The 24,551-nt window shown below is 35.6% G+C and overlaps 3 protein-coding genes and 2 long non-coding RNA genes across 6 annotated transcripts; 2 read left to right on the forward strand and 3 right to left on the reverse strand.

Annotated features, from left to right (window-relative positions):
* Positions 1-4,839: 4,839 nt before the first annotated feature.
* LOC113357782 (protein LURP-one-related 15-like) lies at positions 4,840-5,980 on the reverse strand. Of its 2 annotated transcripts, none has more exons than XM_026601238.1 (3): positions 5,645-5,980; positions 5,306-5,536; positions 4,840-5,223 (listed from the first exon to the last, which is right to left on the reverse strand). In XM_026601238.1, the coding sequence occupies exons 1-3, from the start codon at positions 5,882-5,884 to the stop codon at positions 5,008-5,010; spliced, it is 687 nt and encodes a 228-aa protein (XP_026457023.1). In that variant the 5' UTR covers positions 5,885-5,980; the 3' UTR covers positions 4,840-5,007. The 2 variants fall into 2 exon arrangements, with proteins under 2 accessions (XP_026457023.1, XP_026457022.1); XM_026601237.1 differs by having other exon boundaries at positions 5,642-5,976.
* Positions 5,981-8,325: 2,345 nt separating this feature from the next.
* Positions 8,326-9,093, forward strand: LOC113361750. The gene is made up of 3 exons (XR_003365299.1): positions 8,326-8,563; positions 8,653-8,881; positions 8,959-9,093. It is a non-coding gene; the product is annotated as an uncharacterized LOC113361750 (long non-coding RNA).
* Positions 9,094-14,367: 5,274 nt separating this feature from the next.
* On the reverse strand, positions 14,368-16,373 carry LOC113360191 (bifunctional aspartokinase/homoserine dehydrogenase 2, chloroplastic-like). The gene is made up of 8 exons (XM_026603726.1): positions 16,356-16,373; positions 16,082-16,165; positions 15,896-15,988; positions 15,750-15,757; positions 15,014-15,149; positions 14,740-14,823; positions 14,554-14,646; positions 14,368-14,415 (listed from the first exon to the last, which is right to left on the reverse strand). Exons 1-8 carry the CDS (start codon positions 16,371-16,373, stop codon positions 14,368-14,370), a joined length of 564 nt encoding a protein of 187 aa, XP_026459511.1.
* A 4,210-nt stretch (positions 16,374-20,583) lies between these two features.
* LOC113357785 (protein LURP-one-related 10-like) lies at positions 20,584-21,812 on the forward strand. Its single transcript, XM_026601240.1, has 3 exons — positions 20,584-21,012; positions 21,149-21,376; positions 21,543-21,812. Exons 1-3 carry the CDS (start codon positions 20,656-20,658, stop codon positions 21,687-21,689), a joined length of 732 nt encoding a protein of 243 aa, XP_026457025.1. The 5' UTR covers positions 20,584-20,655; the 3' UTR covers positions 21,690-21,812.
* Positions 21,813-22,630: 818 nt separating this feature from the next.
* LOC113357786 lies at positions 22,631-23,724 on the reverse strand. The gene is made up of 4 exons (XR_003363927.1): positions 23,441-23,724; positions 23,310-23,323; positions 23,071-23,210; positions 22,631-22,941 (listed from the first exon to the last, which is right to left on the reverse strand). It is a non-coding gene; the product is annotated as an uncharacterized LOC113357786 (long non-coding RNA).
* Between the last annotated feature and the right edge of the window lie 827 nt (positions 23,725-24,551).

Below are 24,551 nucleotides of genomic sequence, written 5' to 3' on the forward strand. Positions count from 1 at the left end.
ACACCACTATCGATTCAAACTACATGTAAATTAGTGTTTACACTTGGTTTACACTATACTGAACTGGACGTTTGTAACGTCGTCTAAGTAGACAATCCTGATTCTGCAATACTTTTCTTCCTTATCAAACCATAGTTTTTCCGCATGGAATGCCATAGAAAGAAAACAAAAAAATCTAAATACCAAGCTTTAAGAAAAAACCCTAAATACGACAGAAAAAACATTTATACCTATGAGAATAACATATAAGAAACCAAGAAAAATGGATATAACCCAATCTGCTATTGATGTTGTTGTGTTTCTGCATCAAACCATTTGATTTTAGTGCTTACATGGTAACACGGACACGGTACAAAGATCTCAAACACCTAAATAACAACAAAATTTCATATCTAGACTTACCAATCAATAATCTTCCTAATATAAAGAATTATTTATCCTGTGAATTTTTTTTCCTGTTAATCAAATTTCACATCTAGGATGCATGCACAAGAAGATTGAAGTTTTAGCTAAGGGTATACTAATTCTTATTCATGGTAACCACTAACCACATTCTTTTTTCCTTCCAGACCAATTTGACCATAATCTAAACCTTATAATTTCAGTTTCCAAGAAATATTTCAATTAATAAATCAAAACAAACAGATCTCCCAAAATCAAACACAACCCAATCTATCATAAAAAATGTTTGACTAACCGACTTGATCTGAAACAGGTGAAGAAGAAGTTTTGGATATGGGGTTCACTAATACGACTCATTTACCCATATTCAACCCACATTTACTCTTCTCAAATCTAATTTCTAAATCTAATCGACTCTTCACCTTATAGAACATTACCTTGAAAGCACGTTGAATTGGATCATTAACTACTTCAAATTCTTACGAAATTAACAAATTACACTTTGTCAATTGAAGAAACCATTGATCTCTCTCCTCGAATTACATCAGCTGCACAATTCCTAACTACACTCACAATGTGGATACCAAAAACCACACTCGACGCGTGGCGCCATATGGAAGGAGTAACTTAGCATCTCTAGAATTATATGCACAATATCTTAGCTTAATTTCATTAATTTATATGCAAATGATTTTTTTGTATATTTGTTTCTACTCTCTAGTACTTAAGAAAATATCTAAGAAAAAGAAAGGGATTAGATTTTATTTTATCTAACTTCATCTTCTTCCCCAAAACTAGATCTAGAAGAGCTCCAAAAACTCATTAATGGATTCTCATCTTGTAAATCAATTAATCATACTGAAGAACCATGGATGTAGATCCCATTATGGATCGAACCATGTAAAAATCATAAATCTTATTTACATTTCTAACACATTTAGCACTTTCATCTTCATTTTATCGTTGATCTATGGTTGAAATGATTAGATCTAAGAAATTAGGTATGATTTGAAATTTGGGTGTAGGGGTGGATTTTCCATAATTACACACAAACCTTCCTATAATTATCTCCTCCTCCTTCTGTATTACCACCTAAAAAAATGAAGTGAAAAAAACGATGTCTAAAAAATGAAGTGAAAAAAACGAAAGATTTGAATTTAGTTTCAAATTCTTTTAGTTTCTTTCTTTTGTTCCTCTGTATACACACTGTCTCAAGGCGACTGAGTTGACTAAACTTATGCAAAAGATTTGAATTTGAAGAAGAAAAAAAAAGAAATAGAAAGAGAGTAAGAGACGGAGGGAGGGAGGAATTAGTACCCTCAGGTAGAAGCTTACTTACATCACATCTGTCTATCATGCACGCCTTCTTTGACACGTGAACAGGAGAAAGAAAATCCACGATATAGGACGATTGTATAGGAATACGTCCGACTCCTCATTCTAATTTTGCCAATACATTTCTGCAGTACCAGTGAATTATTTTTAAAGGTATTTATTTTCGTCTCTTTGCAGTGTAATTTGGTATCGGGACACCAAATAAAAAACCTGTTGGATATTCGGTATACTAATCTTGGTTAATGCCGTTAATTCTCCTAATACAGATGCTAGAGATCCAAAATTCCGCAACGGTGACGGGATTTCTCCCTGTCAGAAACACAAATAGTTTGTGGGCAAAACAACTAAATAATCCGGTTAGAGCAACTGGAGTGGACGACCAAACCTATAATTATGGTCCATGGACGAGACACAACGGGACAGAGTAGAGATTAAAATCTGGACCAAAACCAAATTCAGGACCATATTTGGTCTGGGACCAAGACCAAAACTATATATAGTGGAGCGGATGTATAATCACCGTTTATCATCGGGCGTGTATATAATCTACGCCTGTTGTGATACGCACGTAAAGTCACCGCCCCATAAAGAGGCGTGTATATAAGTTACGCCTGGTTGAGGCGTTGCTGAAATGTTCGCCCGTTGGGACGTTGCTAAAGTTTACGCCCCACGCCAGGCGTTCATAAAATTAACGCCCCATTGAGACGAAGATTATACATACGTCCCAGCCCGGCGTTTATATAGTTAACGCCCCACGCCAGGCGTTTATATAGTTAACGCCCCAGCCCGGCGTATATATAGTTAACGCCTGTTGTTGAGCGGACTTAATAGCTCCGCCCCATTTACATGTGCATAGAACAGAAGATCAGCGTTGAGAATTCTAACCACAGCTTTTATTGCCAACAACAACAAAGCTTGAGTAGGAAACCACTTGGCTAACAACAATTTGGTCTTTTCTCACTGAACTTTTCTTATTGAAAAAAAAGAAACGGAGTTATTTACTTACGGTTACTGTTTCCATTGAATAATAACCACGATCCACATAGTCTCCCATAAACAAATAATTGGTATCTGGACACTACACCAAAAGAGAAAGAAAAAAAAACATAGATTAAACCCCAAATTCATCAATGCATGCATGTGCAAGAGATTTTCAACACAAACAGGATTATCACAAGGAAACCCAGTTAACAATAGCCTTCTAATCATCGAACATGTATCATGTCCCCACTCAAAACAATGACCTTTGAACTCATGTGTTCTTCCTCGTTCAAAAACTGCTACATGAAAAGCACGATTAGAATGCTTTTGTACATCTGCACACGATCTTATCATTTTGTAAGCATGTGATTTCCCCAAGTTTGCAGGTCGTTTTTTAGAGCAGTTGCAGGGGATAAAAGCTAGGAGAGCATTAATTGAGTAGGGGACGTTGATTATACGTACGCCTGGTTGAGGCGTTGATTATACGTTGGCCACACCAGACGTAAATTATACCTACGTCCCTTCTCCGAGCGTGAACTATATGTACGCCTCACAACCAGCGTATTCTTTACCAACGCCCCACAACCAGGGTAAACTATTTCCCCGCCTGGCCCAGACGAAGATTATACGCACGCTCCACATGCAACCGTAGATTATACATCCGCCCGACTAAATATACTCCACTGCCTTAACGTAACACTACAGACTAAACTCAAATTTGATCGTTTGTTTTGGTCTTTGATCTTTGGTTTTGATCGTACCACTGTGGACGCTCTTAGTGACCCAAACGTGTCGGCAATTTGTTCTAATGTTTCAACACAGATTCAAGGCAAGGCACTAATTCTCAATAATAATGATATGCACACAATCAGGCTGTCTACAAAAACCAATTCTAAATGCTTTATAGAAGTGAACTTTATCAAACAAAATAAGAAAGTAAAGATGAAAAGTGTGCATCTTGACAATGGAATCGGTAACCAAACAAATGGGTATATTGAGGCGAGTAATCTCTTTGCTTAAGACATTTGATGTCCTGTATAGAATGCTGTTACAGTTCAATGGCATGTGTCTCCAACATTCAACAATACCTCGATGTATTTCGCAGCACTTCGATTACATCGAACAACGAACACGAAGTTTTATAACACAGACTCTCTTACAGATTCAGAAAACATTTTATATGAAAAATTGTTAAGAAAGTTCAGAGTTTCTTTTTTATTTTCTTTTTTCCGTGAGTTACAGGAAGAAGGAGATGGGTTTTTATCCTTATTGAACCAACGCAGCGTTTGGGTGAATCCGTTGTGACCTTTGGTTTTATTTCACGCCAACTGGACACATCTGTTCATCCCAAACCGTCATGACTGCTGCCTATAATTATGAATGACACCAATCAGTTTCTCTAACTGACTTTCCGGGCATGTTTCACCCTGAACCCAATTCTCATTCATCCTTGGAATTATGCTTAAGTGGCCAACTTAAGTATATATTTCCTACAAACCCTAAAAATATATCGAGTCAGGATGAGACCAAATAAAAAAACCTAAATATGTTTCGAGACGAGGCGAGACGAAGTGGAGATACATAAAATTAAAAGTCCTAAGAATGCATCGGGACAGATGGAGGCAAAATTGAGCCGCACCAAATAAAAAATCATAAACGACGGTACGAGGCGAAGCCGATCCATCCAAAATGTATCACGACGGGGCGATCCAGCGACACCAAACCAAAAATGCATGGCGTCCCGCGACACTTAATAAATAATACACGACGAGGGCGAGATAATACCACGCCATACCAAATCAAAAATATGATTAAAAAGTAGATACCAAATACGTACCGAGACACAAAAATAATCAAAAGTTCTAAACGGCGGGGCGAGGCGAAACCGAGACACACCAAATAAAAACTACTAAGCATATATTGGGACGGGGCGAGAGGAAGCTGATCACATCAAATAAAAAATCCTAAACATGTATCGGGACTGGAGGATGCGAAGCCGAGCTAAATCATATCAAAAATCCTAAACATGCATTGGACGGCGAGGCAAAATGGTTTTTGGATCCACGGGGTGCAGGGCACAAAATCTAGTTAAGACTAATATCCCACTACCACGGCCTAAAATTTATCTCCCACCACCACCAATGGCGAGCAATCTAGCATTACCAAATAAGGACAAACAATATTAGTTTATTTTAACAGTTGTGGATCTAATACAGCACCACCGAGATCTGAGTTTGATGAGTTTAATGGCCCCCGGTCATAATGATTGAGATAACATCCACCTCCACATCAGCCACCACATCCACCACCACAACCGGCGCCTCCGCAACCGGCCCCATCACCACCCCCATAACCATATTCTCCGTTGCTTCTTGACGTATTGATCTCACTAAGAACCACATACATAGCAATAACAAAAGCACAGTCAACATTGGGGTGGACAGTGGCCGAGTATCTGTCTTTCCCACGAGTTTTATTTCGGACGACAGTCTTGTTTTTGTTCATCTACAACAATATAAACCTTTAAATCATTACAAGACCATGTTGCTAATAAAGATCTATACACAGAATGAGTATTACAAATTACCTCAGCAATGATGTTATCTGAATCTCCTCGACAGATAACACAAGAGTTCTCACTGTAGGTTTGGCTGATCTTAAAATCACACAAATCCTCAGTTGTGTTGGATGATAAGAACACATCCAATTCAGTTTTGAATTTAATTGGATGCTGAGATTTCTTTACACTAAACAACAGATCTTTTGAGTTGGTGCTATCTCCTCTATAAATTTTCCACCTATCATTTGGAGAAAGAGTCTGACAAAAAACCAACAACAATATCAGTATTGAGAGAAAAATGGAAAATTGAAAAATCTAATGAGATGGGATATAGAAAACTCAAAGGTGGGTATATTAGCTAACCACCGGTTTTAGAGATACGACAGGAACTCCCGCAGCATCAACAAGGATAAGGCGACTGCCGAAAAAACCACCGGTTTTAACTTTGAAGATGCAGTTGTCGTTGATATCGAAAGCTCCTAAATGCCTACCTTCTGTTACTTTCTTAACATTCTTGGAAATATAAATATCTACTTGACGTGGTGCGCAATATTGAGGTGAGATTACAATGACAGAATCGTTCGATAATGCTCGATTGCTTGCCATTGAAGATGGTGGTGGATAAAACTCAATTTGACTTTGTAGATAGACCTAGCTATAGGCATTCATATATAGAGAGCTCATAGAGATTGAAACGATCAAACAATGATACTGTCAATGTCACCGTTCGTGTAAATCTGATGGAAGCAATGTTTGGAAATCTCTTATAACTTCCCTTTCTCCTTGAATTTGTCTACCACTAATTGTTGATTAATTAAAAAACTTAAAATGATATGGGATTGGGTTTGACAATATGGCTTGGGAGATATATACAATCTTTAATTATTTCCATTAAGTTTTTGGACAAAAAGAAAAAGATCAATAAATGTCTTTCCGCAAGCATGAGAGTCAGGAGACAAATGATGAGTTAACCCAAGTTCTGAAGTTCGTCCCTTCCATATATATATTATTTTAATAAGTCCTTAAATACGTAAGTTTAGTTGCTCTATAGTTTCGCATACCTGAATGAATTGCAATTTGCAAAGCTGCACTCAACTGTGATTGAAGAAATCTTATTTTCATCAACTGTTGAATGTGCGTGTGCCCCGCAATTTTATTAAACGAACCATCTTTTACTAATGTCACCTACATAGCTTTATCTTTGCAAGGAAGTCTATCTTTTGCTACATCATATATTGTCACACTTTTAATATAGGCATTGTAAAAGTAAATTTCTAATCACACTACTTTTCAGGTGAAGTTAAGAGTTGTAATCTGCGACTCCAAAATGATAATTTTGCCACACAACGATAACAACAATATAAAAAAAGTGTGGCAAAAAAATATAATCTCTTGCTAGAGCAATAAATAGTGGGTGTAGTAATAGACTTCTTACTATATAGGTTATTACGACACTAATAAGAGTTTATGCCATAACCACTGGATGCTGTAATAGGTTAAATTTCTTGTAGTGGTACAGCGACAAAAGTACAAGTCAAACAAGAAACCTCTAGACACGTTACCTTCTTTTCTTGGTGTCTATCGTAAATAGTTACTGATTGGTATCTCATTAGTCTATGACTCTATATCCTTCTATCTATATATTCCCAATTCATTTTCCGAACATTTTGTTTTGTGTTTTGAATGGATCCACAACCATTTTTGAAGCAAAAGATTAAAATATATTAAAAAAGTAAAACAGAATTACAAGAAAAGAAGGCGCCTAGGCGCATACAAATGGGTATGAAAAACCCAGAAACAAAGTGAAGAAACATGCAATACATCAATTCAAAGTGAAGAGTTCTCTATTTAGATTTTTTGGCAGGGGTTCTCTTCCCTCTTCCTAGCTTTTCGTTGCAAGAAACCCCAGACCAGAATATTTTTGCTTGTTCTTTTTCGGCTCTAGAGACACTTATACTGTTGTAGTCATTAACAATGCCATTCAAAAGTTTTTTAGTCTCGATAGGATTACCTCCCTCCGACGCACCTAACGCAGCAGACATTAGCAGTAGTCTATCCACATGATTATCCTTACTCAAGGGACTCTTAAGAGGAATATCCTTAATAAGCTTTAACTTTCCTTTGACTACACCCTCATCAGATGTCCCCAATTTTTCGATATACATCTCTTCATAATCTGTTTCGTACTCTGAATCATCACACTCATTGAAATTGGAGTGATTTTCCTCTTCAATAGAGACAGGAACTTGAGCATTCACCGCCACCTCTAGATTGTCTACTCCCTCCGTTTCATTTTCACTTTCATGTTCAGAATCTAAAATACTAAAAGAATTCATGTAACCTATTGCAGTTTTCGCAGGCACTTCTCCTTTCTTACCAGCAGACTTAGGCCTTCTGGTATACCACTTTGATGATGGCGAGGATACCATTTCCGGCACCCCTTCATTTCCGGATCCAGTCTCATGCATAAATGGCCCAGTTGTTGGAACATTAACAACTGCCTTGAAAGATACTGAAAAACAATGTTCGTAATGGGATACGCGAAGTAAAGCTCCTCTATAGTCTGCTTCATAAAATGCAGAGACCAGCCTGCCTATGGTATCACTCCGGATAACAGTCTTACAAATATACCATCATCACGTTGAACAGGCTTGGTCCATAAATATATAAACAATCGTGGATCCGGATCATTTAAGATTTTGTTGCCAATTTTATTCGATGTCATGTTTCAAACTAAGTTGTAGCCTCTAGGTAAGTTTTGCTATTCGTACAGTCATGGTTCATTTAATAGTACTGCTATACGCTAGCACATTCAACAGCTTAATATAAGACAACCAGATAATAAGTTGACAAGAAAAGTCAAGACACGTGATGACAACCAAGTCGTTTTCTTCTAGCGCCTAGTAATTAATTAGGAAGTCAAACCCAATACTATAATCTTTTAGACTGACATGATATTGTTTAATCCTTTCGCTCTCTCTATGATCTGTTTATATGGATCTTGGATGGGTCTAAGAGTCCTATCTCACTACCACCATCACCAATGGCAGGAAATCAAGCATTACAAAACAATTCTATCGTTGTGATCTCACCTGAATATTGCGTACCATATCAAGTAGATCTTTATATTGCCAAGAAAGTTAAAAAAGTAACGGAAGATAGGTATTTAGGAGCTTTTGATATCAATGGAATAACATCTTCCAAGTTAAAACCAGCGGTTTATTCAGCAGTAGACTTATCCTTATCGTTGCTAACGGAGTTCCGGTCGTATATCTAAAACCAGTGGTCAGTCAATACAATAATGAGCATCTTATTACAAAAATGTTCACTTTTTTATCTTTCAATATTGATATTGTTTTTGTGAGTTCTTTCAGACATTTTCTTTCCTTGAAAGTTGGAAAGTATATACAGGAGATAGCAAAGACTCAAAAGACTTGTTGTTTAGCGTGAAGGAATCTAAGTTTTTTCAACTCAAGACTAATTTGGATGTGTTCTTAGCATCAAACAAAGCTGAGGATGTCTGTGATTTTAAAATTAAACAAAGAGATAGCAAGAAATCTTGCATCATATACCGTGGGAATTTCAGATAACATCATTGCTGAGGTAATATATAATTCATAATCACACATTCAACATTCTGCTCCTATTTTTATGAATTTTTGCTGGTTATGGTGTTTTAGATGCACAAGAACAAGGCTATTCAAGATAAAGTTCGCGTGAAGGACACATACTCACTCACTGTCTATCCGAATGTTGATTATGCTTTTCTTGTGGCGATGTGTGCGGTTCTAGATAAAATTAATACGCCTCGTAACAGAAGTGGTGGTGGTGGCGGCGGAGGTGGATGTGGTGGTGGCGGCGGAGGTGGGGATTGATGCTAACTCAATTATGATGCTTATTTATTTTTGTTCGTCCTTAAAAAAAAATTGGTGTTCATAAGTTCCATATCATCTAAATAAATCAATAATGTGTTGTACCTGTAAATTAATATATTACTCCCTCCGTCCCACTTCTAAGTGACCTATTTGAAATTTGCACAATTTTTAAGGCAAGTAAGGAAAATAATATTTTTAATCATTTTTTACAATTATACCCTTATGAATAATAACTAGTGAAATTTAAAAATGGTTTATCTCTCAAAATACTCCACGGATGTTCGCAAATTTCATACAATTGAAAAACATTTTAAAACACCTACATAACGAATATAAACATGCCTATCAAATTATACATATTTCATATATTATTTATAATTAACTAAAAGGATAATTCCGGAATATCTCATTGTTTAGTGATATAGGTCACTTATCATTGGGACAAAATCTAAAATCAAATAGGTCACTTAGGAGTGGGACGGAGGGAGTAGTTAGCAATACCTTTTAAGGTTAGCAACTACTATCCATGGTTGACATTGTACATATTTCTACAACGTTGTGTACCTTAAGTATTTGTTAGTATATAAAGATCGTCTCAATAATTGAAGTATGAATATGATTTTCTTTTCCTCGCAATTAACCTTGTAAACAGTCCTATGAGATCCGTACTTTTTTTGACAAAAGAATAGAATCATTCTAAAAATTAAAAGAGCAACTAAGAGTGGGGCCAGGAACTCTTTTTTTAATTTATTTATTGTAAATAAAAAAAAGGAATACATCACTCCATGTTAGGCTCTTCTTCTTTTTCTTTTATCTTTTTTTTTTATGCTAAGGCATAAGGCCGTCCTGCCTCTGGCAGGGTAGCCACTAGCTTACCCCCACTAAGCAAACTCGGTCTTTCTACTTTTAGAATCCATGTTAAAGTTGGAAAATTTTTACTTAAGTGGAGACTCGAACCGTTGACCTCCTACTTGAGAATCAGGCTCCTGGTCAACTGGGCTAACCTCTTATGATTGACAGGCGTATACATTTAAATATATCATTTTTGTCTCTAGAAATCTCTACTCCTTTAAAACACTAAGTCATATGAGCCTCCACGTTGCACGGTGAGTGTTGCATCCCCTCAATTTAAATTAAATAAAAGCTTTGGGCATTAATAAACCTGAAGAGGACACTTGGAAATTTTTTATTGGTCATCACATTAAAATTACATTAACACTTAGTAATTTACACCTTTTTTTAACCGGACGTTATTGATATTTAACTGGGAGTTATTCACTCAGTGAACAGAGACGTGGGTATACACCACTATCGATTCAAACTACATGTAAATTAGTGTTTACACTTGGTTTACACTATACTGAACTGGACGTTTGTAACGTCGTCTAAGTAGACAATCCTGATTCTGCAATACTTTTCTTCCTTATCAAACCATAGTTTTTCTGCATGGAATGCTATAGAAAGAAAACAAAAAATCTAAATACCAAGCTTTAGGAAAAAACTCTAAATACGGCAGAAAAAACATTTATACCTATGAGAATAACATATAAGAAACCAAGAAAAATGGATATAAGCCAATCTGCTATTGATGTTGTTGTGTTTCTGCATCAAACCATTTGATTTTAGTTCTTACATGGTAACACGGACACGGTACAAAGATCTCAAACATCTAAATAACAACAAAATTTCATATCTAGACTTACCAATCAATAATCTTCCTAATATAAAGAATTATTTATCCTGTGAATTTTTTTCCTGTTAATCAAATTTCACATCTAGAATGCATGCACAAGAAGATTGAAGTTTTAGCTAAGGGTATACTAATTCTTGTTTTTTTTTATGCTAAGGCATAGGCCCGTCCTGCCCCCTGACAGGGTAGCCACCAGCTTACCCCCACTGAGCAAACTCGACCCTTCTACTTCTAGAACCCATGTTAAAGTTAGTATAAATTATACTTGAGTGGAGACTCGAACCGTTGACCTCCTACTTGAGAGTCAGGCTCCTAGTCAACTGGGCTAACCTCTTATGATTGACAGGCGTATACATTTAAATATATCATTTGTGTCTCTAAAAATCTCCACTCCTTTAAAACACTAAGTCATATGAGCCTCCACGTTGCACGGTGAGTGTTGCATCCCCTCAAATTAAATTAGATAAAAGATTTGGGCATTAGTAAACCTGAAGACGACACTTGAAAAAATTTTATTGGTCATCACATTAAAATTACATTAACACTTAGTAATTTACTCCTTTTTTTAACCGGACGTTATTGATATTTAACTGGGAGTTATTCACTCAGTGAACAGAGACGTGGGTATACACCACTGTCAATTCAAACTACATGTAAATTAGTGTTCTGAATTGGACGTTTGTAACGTCGTCTAAGTAGACAATCCTGATTCTGCAATACTTTTCTTCCTTATCAAACCATAGTTTTTCTGCATGGAATGCCGTAGAAAGAAAACAAAAAAATCTAAATAGCAAGCTTTAGGAAAAAACCCTAAATACGGCAGAAAAAACATTTATACCTATGAGAATAACATATAAGAAACCAAGAAAAATGGATATAAGCCAATCTGCTATTGATGTTGTTGAGTTTCTGCATCAAACCATTTGATTTTAGTTCTTACATGGTAACACGGACACGGTACAAAGATCTCGAACATCTAAATAACAGCAAAATTTCATATCTAGACTTATCAATCAATAATCTTCCTAATATATAGAATTATTTATCCTGTAAATTTTTTTTCCTGTGAATCAAGTTTCACATCTAGGATGCATGCACAAGAAGATTGAAGTTAGCTAAGGGTATAATAATTCTTATTCATGGTAACCACTAACCACATTCTTTTTTCCTTCCGGACCAATTTGACCATAATCTAAACCTTATAATTTCAGTTTCCAAGAAATATTTCAATTAATAAATCAAAACAAACAGATCTCCCAAAATCAAACACAACCCAATCTATCATAAAAAATGTTTGAGTAACCGACTTGATCTGAAACAGGTGAAGAAGAAGTTTTGGATATGGGGTTCACTAATACGACTCATTTACCCATATTCAACCCACATTTACTCTTCTCAAATCTAATTTCTAAATCTAATCGACTCTTCACCTTATAGAACATTACCTTGAAAGCACGTTGAATTGGATCATTAACTACTTCAAATTCTTACGAAATTAACAAATTACACTTTGTCAATTGAAGAAACCATTGATCTCTCTCCTCGAATTACATCAGCTGCACAATTCCTAACTACACTCACAATGTGGATACCAAAAATCACACTCGACGCGTGGCGCCATATGGAAGGAGTAACTTAACATCTCTAGAATTAGTACCCTCAGGTAGAAGCTTATTTACATCACATCTGTCTATCATGCGCGCCTTCTTTGACACGTGAACAGGAGAAAGAAAATCCACGATATAGGACGATTGTATAGGAATATGTCCGACTCCTCATTCTAGTTTTGCCAATACATTTCTGCAGTACCAGTGAATTATTTTTAAAGGTATTTATTTTCGTCTCTTTGCAGTGTAATTTGGTATCGGGACACCAAATAAAAAACCTGTTGGATATTCGGTATACTAATCTTGGTTAATGCCGTTAATTCTCCTAATACAAATGCTAGAGATCCAAAATTCCGCAACGGTGACAGGATTTCTCCCTGTCAGAAACACAAATAGTTTGTGGGCAAAACAACTAAACAATCCGGTTAGTGACCCAAACGTGTCGGCAATCTGTTCTAATGTTTCAACACAGATTCAAGGCAAGGCACTAATTCTCAATAATAATGATATGCACACAATCAGCCTGTCTACAAAAACCAATTCTAAATGCTTTATAGAAGTGAACTTTATCAAACAAAATAAGAAAGTAAAGATGAAAAGTGTGCATCTTGACAATGGAATCGGTAACCAAACAAATGGGTATACTGAGGCGAGTAATCTCTTTGCTTAAGACATTTGATGTCCTGTATAGAATGCTGTTACAGTTCAATGGCATGTGCCTCCAACATTCAACAATACCTCGATGTATTTCGCAGCACTTCGATTACATCGAACAACGAACGCGAAGTTTTATAGCACAGACTCTCTTACAGATTCAGAAAACATTTTATATGAAAAATTGTTAAGAAAGTTCAGAGTTTCTTTTTTATTTTCTTTTTTCCGTGAGTTACGGGAAGAAGGAGATGGTTTTTTATCCTTATTGAACCAACGCGGCGTTTGGGTGAATCCGTTGTGACCTTTGGTTTTATTTCACGCCAACTGGACACATTTGTTCATCCCAAACCGTCATGACTGCTGCCTATAATTATGAATGACACCAATCAGTTTCTCTAACTGACTTTCCGGGCATGTTTCACCCCGAACCCAATTCTCATTCATCCTTGGAATTATGCTTAAGCGGCCAACTTAAGTATATATTCCCTACAAAACCCTAAACATATATCGAGTCAGGATGAGACCAAATAAAAAAAACCTAAATATGTTTCGAGGCGAGATGAAGTGGAGATACATAAAATTAAAAGTCCTAAGTATGCATCGGGACAGATGGAGGCAAAATTGAGCCTCACCAAATAAAAAATCCTAAACGACGGTACGAGGCGAAGCCGATCCATCCAAAATGTATCACGACGGGGCGATCCAGCGACACCAAACCAAAAATGCATGGCGTCCCGCGACACTTAATAAAAAATACACAACGAGGGCGAGATAATACCACGCCATACCAAATCAAAAATATGGTTAAAAAGTAAATACCAAATACGTACCGCGGGGATAATCAAAAGTTCCTGGGTGAAATATATTCTTAGTTTTACATACTGTTTATAAAGCCAAAAAACAGAAATATACTGTTCATTTAGCCAAAAAGGACATTTGACCCAAAATATATTTTATTTATTAACCTAAAGAGACAAATATGTCCCTATCTTTTACAAATCATTACTGCTTTGGAGAAGAACAAAGTACAAAAAAACAGAGCAAATAAAAACAGAGTACAAAAAAAAACAGAATTAATTGCTCTGTTTTACGAATCAAAACAGAGTGCGTGAAACAGAGCAAAACAGAGTGCGTGAAACAGAGCAAAACACAGTGCGTGAAACAGAATTAAAAACAGAGTACGTAACCCATTGCATATCCTTCACCTCTGCATGCCAACCACAACTGCCATCACCTACACATCTGTAATGTCATCCCCTGCATTCATTCCTTGTTTCGGACATCATCTACTACCCCAACATACCTCAGAACCTTAAGATGCCACAAACAAAACCATGAAATGTAAGACAAATGTCTACACAAAGAATTCCTCGGATTAAATTCCTCCAGTTATTCTGACCACTTATGCATCCAGTTTCAATCCATTGACAAATGTCTCAAGATACTTACTTCACCAGCAGCCTCCGCATCAAGCCGTTTCTTTGTGACTTCCTGATCAAATTCAGGTAGACGCCGCAGGAACTCCTCAGCTAATGCACTTGACTGCAGCAGCAATACCAGGGAAAAAAATTCATAAAGTTTATATTGAGTAGCTCAGCAATAAGTAGTCATACATCTATAAGTTTCTCATCTTACTTTCAATGGTTCTGGCACAAGGCTGTCCACTTGGATATCAGAAAGCTCAAGTCTTAAACCAGATTCTCTAGCTAGAATTATGACCTGCAATCAAATAGCTACCTTATAATAATCTTACCACTCAGAGCGTGCAAAACAGGCTACAACCTGATAGTCAGTGGATAAGGATAAGGATGGGGTTGCCACAAAGGTTTCTATCCATAAACCAACCCGTCTCCTTATTGGAGACTCCAGAGTCCTGACATGAGGGAGGGAGGGAAAGGAATTCAATTACCTTTCTAGACACATCCATTCCAGACAGATCGTCTCTTGGATCTGGCTCGGTATAACCAGCATTCTTGGCTTCTCTAACGACCTCGCTAAAAGCCCGATCTTCTATAAAGTTGTTGAAGATATAACTTAAAGTCCCACTGAAATTGGCAGACAGAAAGAGAGACATTACAACTTGTTAATTTCACCATATCATAAATATGTTAAGGATTTCCAAGTATCCTGAAAACCATTTGGTTGGAATAACATTCAGGCATGTAGCATATAACCACCAGTTTCATCCTAGTTTAAACATGCTGAAAAAATATACACCAAAAATTAAACCTAAATATAACTGATATCACCCTAGTTTGTACTATACTAAACCTGGATGAAATCCATTTTCATCCTAGTTTAAACATGCTAAAATTATGTACAACACAAATTAAATCTAAATGAAACTGGTTTCATCCTAGTTTATATTATATTAAACCTGGATGAAACTGGTTTTCATCCTAGTATAAACATGCTGAAAAAATATACACCACAAATTAAACCTAGATGAAAACCAGTTACATCCTATCTTAAAGCTAGACGAAAGCCAATTTCTGCATGTATCGAATGAAAAACAGAGTACGTAACCCATTGCAGATCCTTCACCTCTGCCTCATGCCAACCACAACTGCCATCACCTGCACATCTGTAATTTCATCCCCTGCATTCATTCCTTGTTTCGGACATCATCTACTACCCCAACATACCTCAGAACCTTAAGATGCCACAAACAAAACCATGAAATGTAAGACAAATGTCTACACAAATAATTCCTCGGATTAAATTCCTCCAGTTATTCTGACCACTTATGCAGCCGGTTTCAATCCATTGACAAATGTCTCAAGATACTTACTTCACCAGCAGCCTCCGCATCAAGCCGTTTCTTTGTGACTTCCTGATCAAATTCAGGTAGACGCCGCAGGAACTCCTCAGCTAATGCACTTGACTGCAGCAGCAATACCAGGGAAAAAAATTCATAAAGTTTATATTGAGTAGCTCAGCAATAAGTAGTCATACATCTATAAGTTTCTCATCTTACTTTCAATGGTTCTGGCACAAGGCAGTCCACTTGGATATCAGAAAGCTCCAGTCTTAAACCAGATTCTCTAGATAGAATTATGACCTGCAATCAAATAGCTACCTTATAAGAATCTTACCACTCATAGCGTGCAAAACAGGCTACAACCTGATAGTCAGTGGATAAGGATAAGGATGGGGTTGCCACAAAGGTTTCTATCCATAAACCAACCCGTCTCCTTATTGGAGACTCCGGAGTCCTGACATGAGGGAGGGAGGGAAAGGAATTCAATTACCTTTCTAGACACATCCATTCCAGACAGATCGTCTCTTGGATCTGGCTCGGTATAACAAGCATTCTTGGCTTCTCTAACGACCTCGCTAAAAGCCCGATCTTCTATAAAGTTGTTGAAGATATAACTTAAAGTCCCACTGAAATTGGCAGACAGAAATAGAGACATTACAACTTGTTAATTTCACCATATCAGAAATATGTTAAGGATTTCCAAGCATCCTGAAAACCATTTGGTTGGAATAACATTCAGGCATGTAGCATATAACCACCAGTTTCATCCTAGTTTAAACATGCTGAAAAAATATACACCAAAAATTAAACCTAAATATAACTGATATCACCCTAGTTTGTACTATACTAAACCTGGATGAAATCCATTTTCATCCTAGTTTAAACATGCTAAAATTATATACAACACAAATTAAATCTAAATGAAACTGGTTTCATACAAGTTTATATTATATTAAACCTGGATGAAACTGGTTTTCATCCTAGTATAAACATGCTGAAAAAATATACACCACAAACTAAACCTAGATGAAAACCAGTTACATCCTATCTTAAAGCTAGACGAAAGCCAATTTCTGCATGTATCGAATGAAAACCAGTTACATCCTACCTTAGTACCTTACATCTAGATGAAACCCAATTTTTATATCTCACCTTTGGAGACACTATAAGAATGGGATTATCCAAATGAAAACCAGTTTCATCCAATAGAGGTAATCATTAAAATTATGACCACCAACAGATGAAAACCAGTTAGTTTCATCCAATAGAAAATCATTAAAATTAAGACAACCAACGGATGAAAACCAGTTTCATACAATAGAAATAATCAATAATTTCATTACAACAAAAGTTTCATCCAAATACAGATACAAATCAGTTTTATCCAATACAAATAACCATTTAGTTTACATCCTAATTTCATTATAGGATTAGAATCACCGGGTACTTCAAACACATAACTCCCACAAATTTATACTAAAATAAAGAAACCCAATTACATCTGGTTTAATTAAATGAAAATAAAATCAACCAACTGGATGAATCAATCATGTAATTCTGAAAATAAAATCAATACAGAGTTAGGGTTTGGAAACTTACGAGTTTTAAGAGACATCTTGTGAAATTTATCGATTTAACCCTAATTATTATGCTGGAGTTGGTGTTGGGTGTTTGCAAATGGCGGAGAAACCAATTTCAATAATGAAGTCTTCAATTTCATCTGTAATGATGTTGTTGATGTAGAAGGGGGACACAGATGATGATACCGTTGATGTAGAGGGTGGAAATATATGATGAAGACGGTGGAGAAACCAATTTCAACAATGAAGTCTTCAATTTCATCTGTAATGATGTTGTTGATGTAGAAGGGGGACACAGATGATGATACCGTTGATGTAGACGGTGGAAATATATGATGAAGACGGTGGACAAACCATTTTCAGCGTTGCAACAAGATGATTGTTGGGGAGAAAACAGAAGTGGGAGAAATAGATCGATGGTGGTGTTGGCTTTTTTTAGATTTGGTTTATGATTGACGGAGAAGACGAGAAGAAGATATCCCTTCCAAAAGGGTAATAAAGTAAACTCCTCACTTAAAGATTCCATTGGCTATTTCACCCAGGCTGAATCCTAACTGTCTATATGGTCCAGAAAACTCACTTTTTTGGCTATATAGCCCATTTTCTGTTTTTTTCCTAACAACAACTTGTAACGCAATAAATTTTATCTTTTATGTTATCAGTGACGAAATTACAAGTAATCCAAAATAAACTAACTTCTTTTGAATTAAAAAAAAAAGGATTTGAATTAAAGATAGAAGTTTAGTCAGACACTTTTTTCTTTCATTTCTCTCTCTTTCTCCTAACCGTTTTTCTTTTCCTGATCTACAAACCTCCTGATATCTTTTGATTATGATCTAAATCTATCAGAATTGATCTGATATTTTCAGATCTTTCTGATTGGTTTGGTTGCAATCATTAGTTACTAGTATCATTAAATAATTATTAAATAAATCATCGTTTCTTTAAAACGATTTTTGGGTGTATATATGATTATGATATTTATATTTTGTTATTAATTGATTTCATATCTAATGGCTCATGTACGCCAGTTAGAAGATAATATCAGCCTTAATGGCGTTTTCATTCGATGCTTTCATCACAGATATATCATCAGGAACGATTATTCGGAAGTGGTCATGATTCTACAATCTTTTGAAGATAAGTGGCTACAAAAAGTGATCGTTGAGCATATTATTCCCTTTCAGGAAAAATTACTTTAGGAGAAGAAAAATTAAATTACGCAGATTGCTCCCTTCTGGGAATTTTACTCTTAATTTAGAAGACAAATTCAAATGGCAAGAATTTATTTCACATGCAATAAATTTTATCTTTTACGCTATCAGTGACGGAATCACAAGTAACCCAAAATAAAATAACTTCTTATGAATTAAAAATAAATAAATTAGGGTTTGAATTAAAGATAGACATTTAGTCAGATACTTTTTTCTCTCGTTTCTCTCTCTCTCGTAACCGTTTTTCTTTACATGATCTACAAATTTCCCGATTTCTTCCGATTGTGATCCCAATTTATCGGAATTGGTCTGTTCTCCAGTCCTTTACCGAGAATTATATACACAGTATATATATAAATCGTCTTTGAGAGTAACTAGACTTCCCGCCCATAAATACATTTCTCTACTCCTACATTCAATTTTTCATTAAATCTCTATTATTTATTTTCTTTTTGAAGTTTTGTTAATTAATGATCTTCTTTGTTCTTTTAATAACCCCTCCATTCTGTAACTCAAATAAAGAAGGAAGCCAGCAGAATGTCGATCGAATTCAATTGCACATTGCGTTAACAAAATACCTTGTGCATTGCGTCTGTTTGATTTCTCGTTGTATCTATAAAAGCTCACACCCGAGTACTCTCTCCATTCTAGAAAAATAATACTCGTATTTCTTTTTTGACTCGGCTAAATAGAGATTATAGTAATCACGAAGGAAAACTCTGCTAAAACACAAAAGCCAAAGAAATATACAACAATAGATATAAAATCATTATTTTACCATAAAAAATCGTTACTTTTGCATCAATAATAACATCTTGAGGAGAATGGTCTTTGTGCTCAGAAAATGATACTTTCGTTTTTCTAATTTTACCTTAAAACTTATTTGTGAAATAAAATCATCAATATGATATGTTATTCACTTAGACTCTTCATTTTTCTAAGAAAAACTTAATAAGTGTTCTTAGTGATATCGTACTCCCTTTGTACTTATTCTTTTGGCAAAATAAGATTTTGTGAAAATTTAAAAGAACTCAAATTACTCCGCATACACCATCAGTCTTCCAAATTGCTTGTTTAATATACTAGTGTTTACATCCTAATTTTTTCTCTTTCTTGATAATTAAAAAAAATTTAGTGGAACATTTCGTTGTAAACTTTTGCTAATTTTTCTTTTCATTTAAAAGGTAAACTAGGAAGAATCGATAAAGTAATTGAATTGATCACAATTTTAGACGCACTAACCTTCATGAACTAACAACTGCTAAAGTCAGGTTAAGACACAAATCAACTAATTGTCCACCAAAACGATTTTGCTTCTGTAATAAGTGTTCCGTTGATAGGTTTTGACAAGATAATTTATTCACGTGTCAAGAAAAATGTAAAAAACCACAGATAAAAAAAGAAAATAATCTTACATCTGATATGGATTAATTGTAAACTAAATTCAAGTAAAAAACTAGTGTGATATAGTATTTATATGATATCTATATTGTAGATTTTTTTCTAATGCATGTAACAAAATTAAGTGCAGTTGAGATTGTTGGGTACCTAATATTGTCTGTGGGGCAGGATCCTATGATATGGGTAGAATAACATCATCTTAAGTTCTTCATTAGGTGTTTGGCATCACATCATCCACTCGGACGCTGATGTAAACTGTAGCATCGTACGCCACTCATATATCATATTTTCCACCCCACGTTTTAATTATCCGAAATAACCTATTTTCCACGATGGTTAACCTGTTAGCTATAGGCAGTTCGTACTGTTTTGACACAAATGGAGGGAAGAAAAACCAGGATGACACCTTCCTCCCGTTTCCTTCCGTCAAAATCTACCTGCTTTCTCCTTTCTCCTATATACATGGATGGCCACTAAGAATCGAAACCTATTAAAAGTAAGTTCATTTTAAATTCCAACTCTGGATCCAATTTTGTCAAACATTCTAGACAAAACATTTTGAAAAGCTAGGGAAAATCATTTTGTCTAGAAAAAAATGTATCAGCAACCGCCAGGAGAGATGGTGCCGTATCAACAACCACCAGGAGGGATGGTGCCGTATCAACAACCACCAGGAGGGATGGCGCCGTATTATCCACCACAGCCACCACCAACACCAACAGGGATGCTGCCTAGCAATCCGATAGTTGTAATTGCACCTCATTTCTGCATACCATATCCAGTAGATCTTACCATTGCAAAGAAAAGACTAACTATTTCGGAAGGTAACTTTGGTGTTTACGATATCAATGGCAATAACATCTTTAAAGTTCAAGGTACGCTTGTTAGCATTCGCGACCGGCGTGTTCTTGTCGATGCTGCCGGTGTTCCTCTAGCAACTCTACAGCAGAAGGTAAAAAATCCTACGTTTATATTAAAAAAAATTAGCCCCGGTAAAAATTTCTGGTTCAACCCCTGGTTATGGTTATATTTTTTTGTTACGTGTTCTTCACTGGGTAAATGAATATTTTTTGTGTATATGATTTCAGATTTTGACTTGCCATAGGAGATGGCAAGTATACAGAGGAGATAGCTCAGATTCAAAAGATTTGTTGTTCAGTGTGAAAAAATCTAGCCTTCTGCAAATCAAAACGAGTTTGCATGTTTTCTTAGCATCAAACACCGCTGAAGAAGTCTGTGATTTTAAGATCAAAGGAAGCTATTATGCACATTCTTGTGTCATCTATCACGGGAATTCGAATAACATTGTTGCTCGGGTAATAATAAATCTAGCACTTTCCATTATCTATTCTATTACAAGGGTTCGATCCCATCCTCCACTATAGGAGGAAGCTTGAGAACTTTCGGTCATTTTATATTTCCTAATTTTCCTAAATTCTAGCTAGTTCCTGCAATAATCTGTTGACAATGTTATTGTTGTAGATGCACATGGAACACACGGTTCAAAGTATGTTTCTCGGGAAGGATACCTACTCAATTACCGTCTACGCGAACGTCGATTACGCATTCGTTGTCGCCCTGTGTGCGGTTCTTAATGAAATCAATATGGACAGAAGTGGTGAAGATTAAGCTCTTAGTAGAAATCCAAACTTCGTTACATTATTTTTTAATGGCAATTTTTCCTTACTTTCATTAAAAGATTTGCTTATTTTTTACATTCTATTTAATACAACCGTTTGGTTCATTTGATTACTGCTCCATTCTGTAACTCAAGTAAAGACATGAGGCCAACAGAATCTCGACTGAATTCAATTGCACAGTTTATGCCGCTTGCCACCGACTGATGGCGACGCGAAATATTAAAATCAGTTTATGGTTGCTGAATTCAGCTGCACAAATGCATTATACCTGGTGGCTGGTGCATTCCATAAGTAAAAATTCTCTATGCATCTCTAACAGCTAACAAGAAATTATAAATAGAGAAACCTTTGTAGCCAATAGACACCACCAATATTCTCTTATTCATACATTCTCTGTATGCTTGCTGACATATGAAGATGGGGATGATAAAATTTAACCCAGCAGTGACCCTAATCATGATAATGATGCTAGTGATGTTCATGGCGTTCTCTTCCGATATGGGATCAGCGTTCGGTCGTGATTAACACAAGGATTGGACGCGGTTTAAAGTAATCATCCTCCGAAAGGATGGAAATTGCCACAGATTTCATTTCCTTGGGGACCTATAGGATATCACGCATGCTATGAATTGAAGCACAGGGAATGCATGGGAAATCATCAACCAGGTGAAGATTGCGAGCAAACTGCAAAGAAAAACTTCCAATGCATCATGTTCTACCCTTCTTTCTTTTGTGCAATATCCGGATGGTAATTCAATTTCCAATCTTATATATGTAAATTTATATGCTACGAGTCATGAGTCGAATGTCATGATTATAATTAAAATAATATGAATAAAGAAAAATATCAAGCAAAAAGTTCTTCTTTTGATCCATGATGATTAAACATCGCAAGAAATTACGTTTCCTCGTCCAATTTCATGTGTTTCATACGTACATAAGAATACATATATGTAGTATACCCTACTGTCCATGCAAACCGTACCAATAATGTACGTATAACAGACTCAACAATGAGAAATTGATGGAGTACTACCAGAACTGGAAGAACCAAATCATAGTTTATACAGTTACATGTCTGGCAAAAAACTCAAAGAAGATACAATTAATGAAGTAGCAAGATAACAGTCTAAACTTCTAGCTAGCTATTTTTTTAAGAAGTGCAACAGTACGTCGACACATAAATCTGATGTCCAGAAGATCGAGCTTGTTATTGTCATCCGTATCACCTTATGCATCAACTGCGACAAAAAAAAAAATTCATCGTATACAAACAAATAAAAATAAATTTAATTATGTCCATATTCAATTTTATTTAAACTTTATATGTACTACTATTAATTAAAACAGAAACCAAACAGTTTCTTTACCTCAATTAATTATACAAGGCCAACATGAAGATGCCAAACAATGCAACTAAGCCGGCATCAGTACTTTGTACACGGTTCGTTGTTGCCTTACTGATACTTCTGCGAAGGTAAGTTGCTGTGTCCTTGATTGCGGTGTTTTTCTAATAATTTCACAAATTTATACAAAATCTTGTCATAACCAAATAAATAAGAAAAAAGAATAAATTACCATTTAATTGTTTGGGATCCTAGCAACGTACCTCTTTTACGTTTGCTGCATGCAAATGAATTGAAAAACAAAATAACTATAATCAATATCATTAATCAAAATGAATTTGATAAACAAAAAGACTCTTATTAGCGTTAATTTGCAGTTTAGAAGAAAGTGTACCATCTTTTTGCTGGTATTCACAAGGTTTAGAACATTTTGTATGACAAAAGCTTCACCGTATCCATCTGCTTTGCATTTGTCATCGCGTTCTTTCAAACACTGTTTATAAACGTCTCCTTCTTGAAGGTCGCTATCCGCTTTACATAACTGAAAAGCTACCACAGAAACTAAAATGCATATAAGATACAATGCTGCAACATTTTAACAGTTGTTTGCCATTTTGGGAGAGAAATGATTTATTGAAGGCTAGTGGTGAATCTCTCCCTCTCTCTCTATACTTTACCTTAATTCTTTGGAAACTATTGAAAATGGTTCAGATTTATAAGTTTAAATTGGATATTTGTCTTTGGTGCCGCATATTTTAAGGGACCTAAAATAACATATGACTTTAGTACCGATGGCTACTAAAATGCCATATGCCTCTCATCACATATTGTTTTCTTTTCAAATTAGTATATTGATTGATATCAATGACGTGAGATCAAAACTCGTTAGCAGTAAAAATTCATTGATAGAGGAAAAGGTTATAAAATATCGACTTGAACCTCAACGGTTTATTATTATGAAGAATAAAAATTCAGACAATTATAGATGGTGAGGTTATATATCATCGGATGCATTCGTTATCTGTGGAAATGTAACACACGATGAGAAAGAAACTTTTTTGAGTTGTTTTAAATTTTCATTTAGGAATCTATTCTTACTTGGGACAACAAAACAAATATTCGAACCTAACTCTCTCGGTAAAGCAGGGACATCATATTCAATACAATTTCCAACGTTTCAGTGCAGTAGGTATATGTTTTTGTAAGTTTATCGTATATAGTTGCAGCACCATGCATACTTATACAATACTATTGCATTGGACCAAAGATATGGGGTTTTTGAGTACCTTGCTCGCGTTGTTGTTGTTATTGTTATTCTCAAAGGAAGTAACTGCAATAGAATCTTCACCAATTGTTATTCGATTGGTGAAGATTTTCTTTAATGTGTAAGTCAATCATGTTGCCAACACTCCAACGATCCCCATCTACACCCAAAAAAATGTACCGTACATAGAACATTTATACTCTTACATACCAGAAAAACAAAGTTTATAGTCACACCAACC

The sequence above is a fragment of the Papaver somniferum genome, chromosome 3, assembly GCF_003573695.1.
Source record: "Papaver somniferum cultivar HN1 chromosome 3, ASM357369v1, whole genome shotgun sequence".
NCBI classification, from domain to species: Eukaryota; Viridiplantae; Streptophyta; class Magnoliopsida; order Ranunculales; family Papaveraceae; genus Papaver; species Papaver somniferum.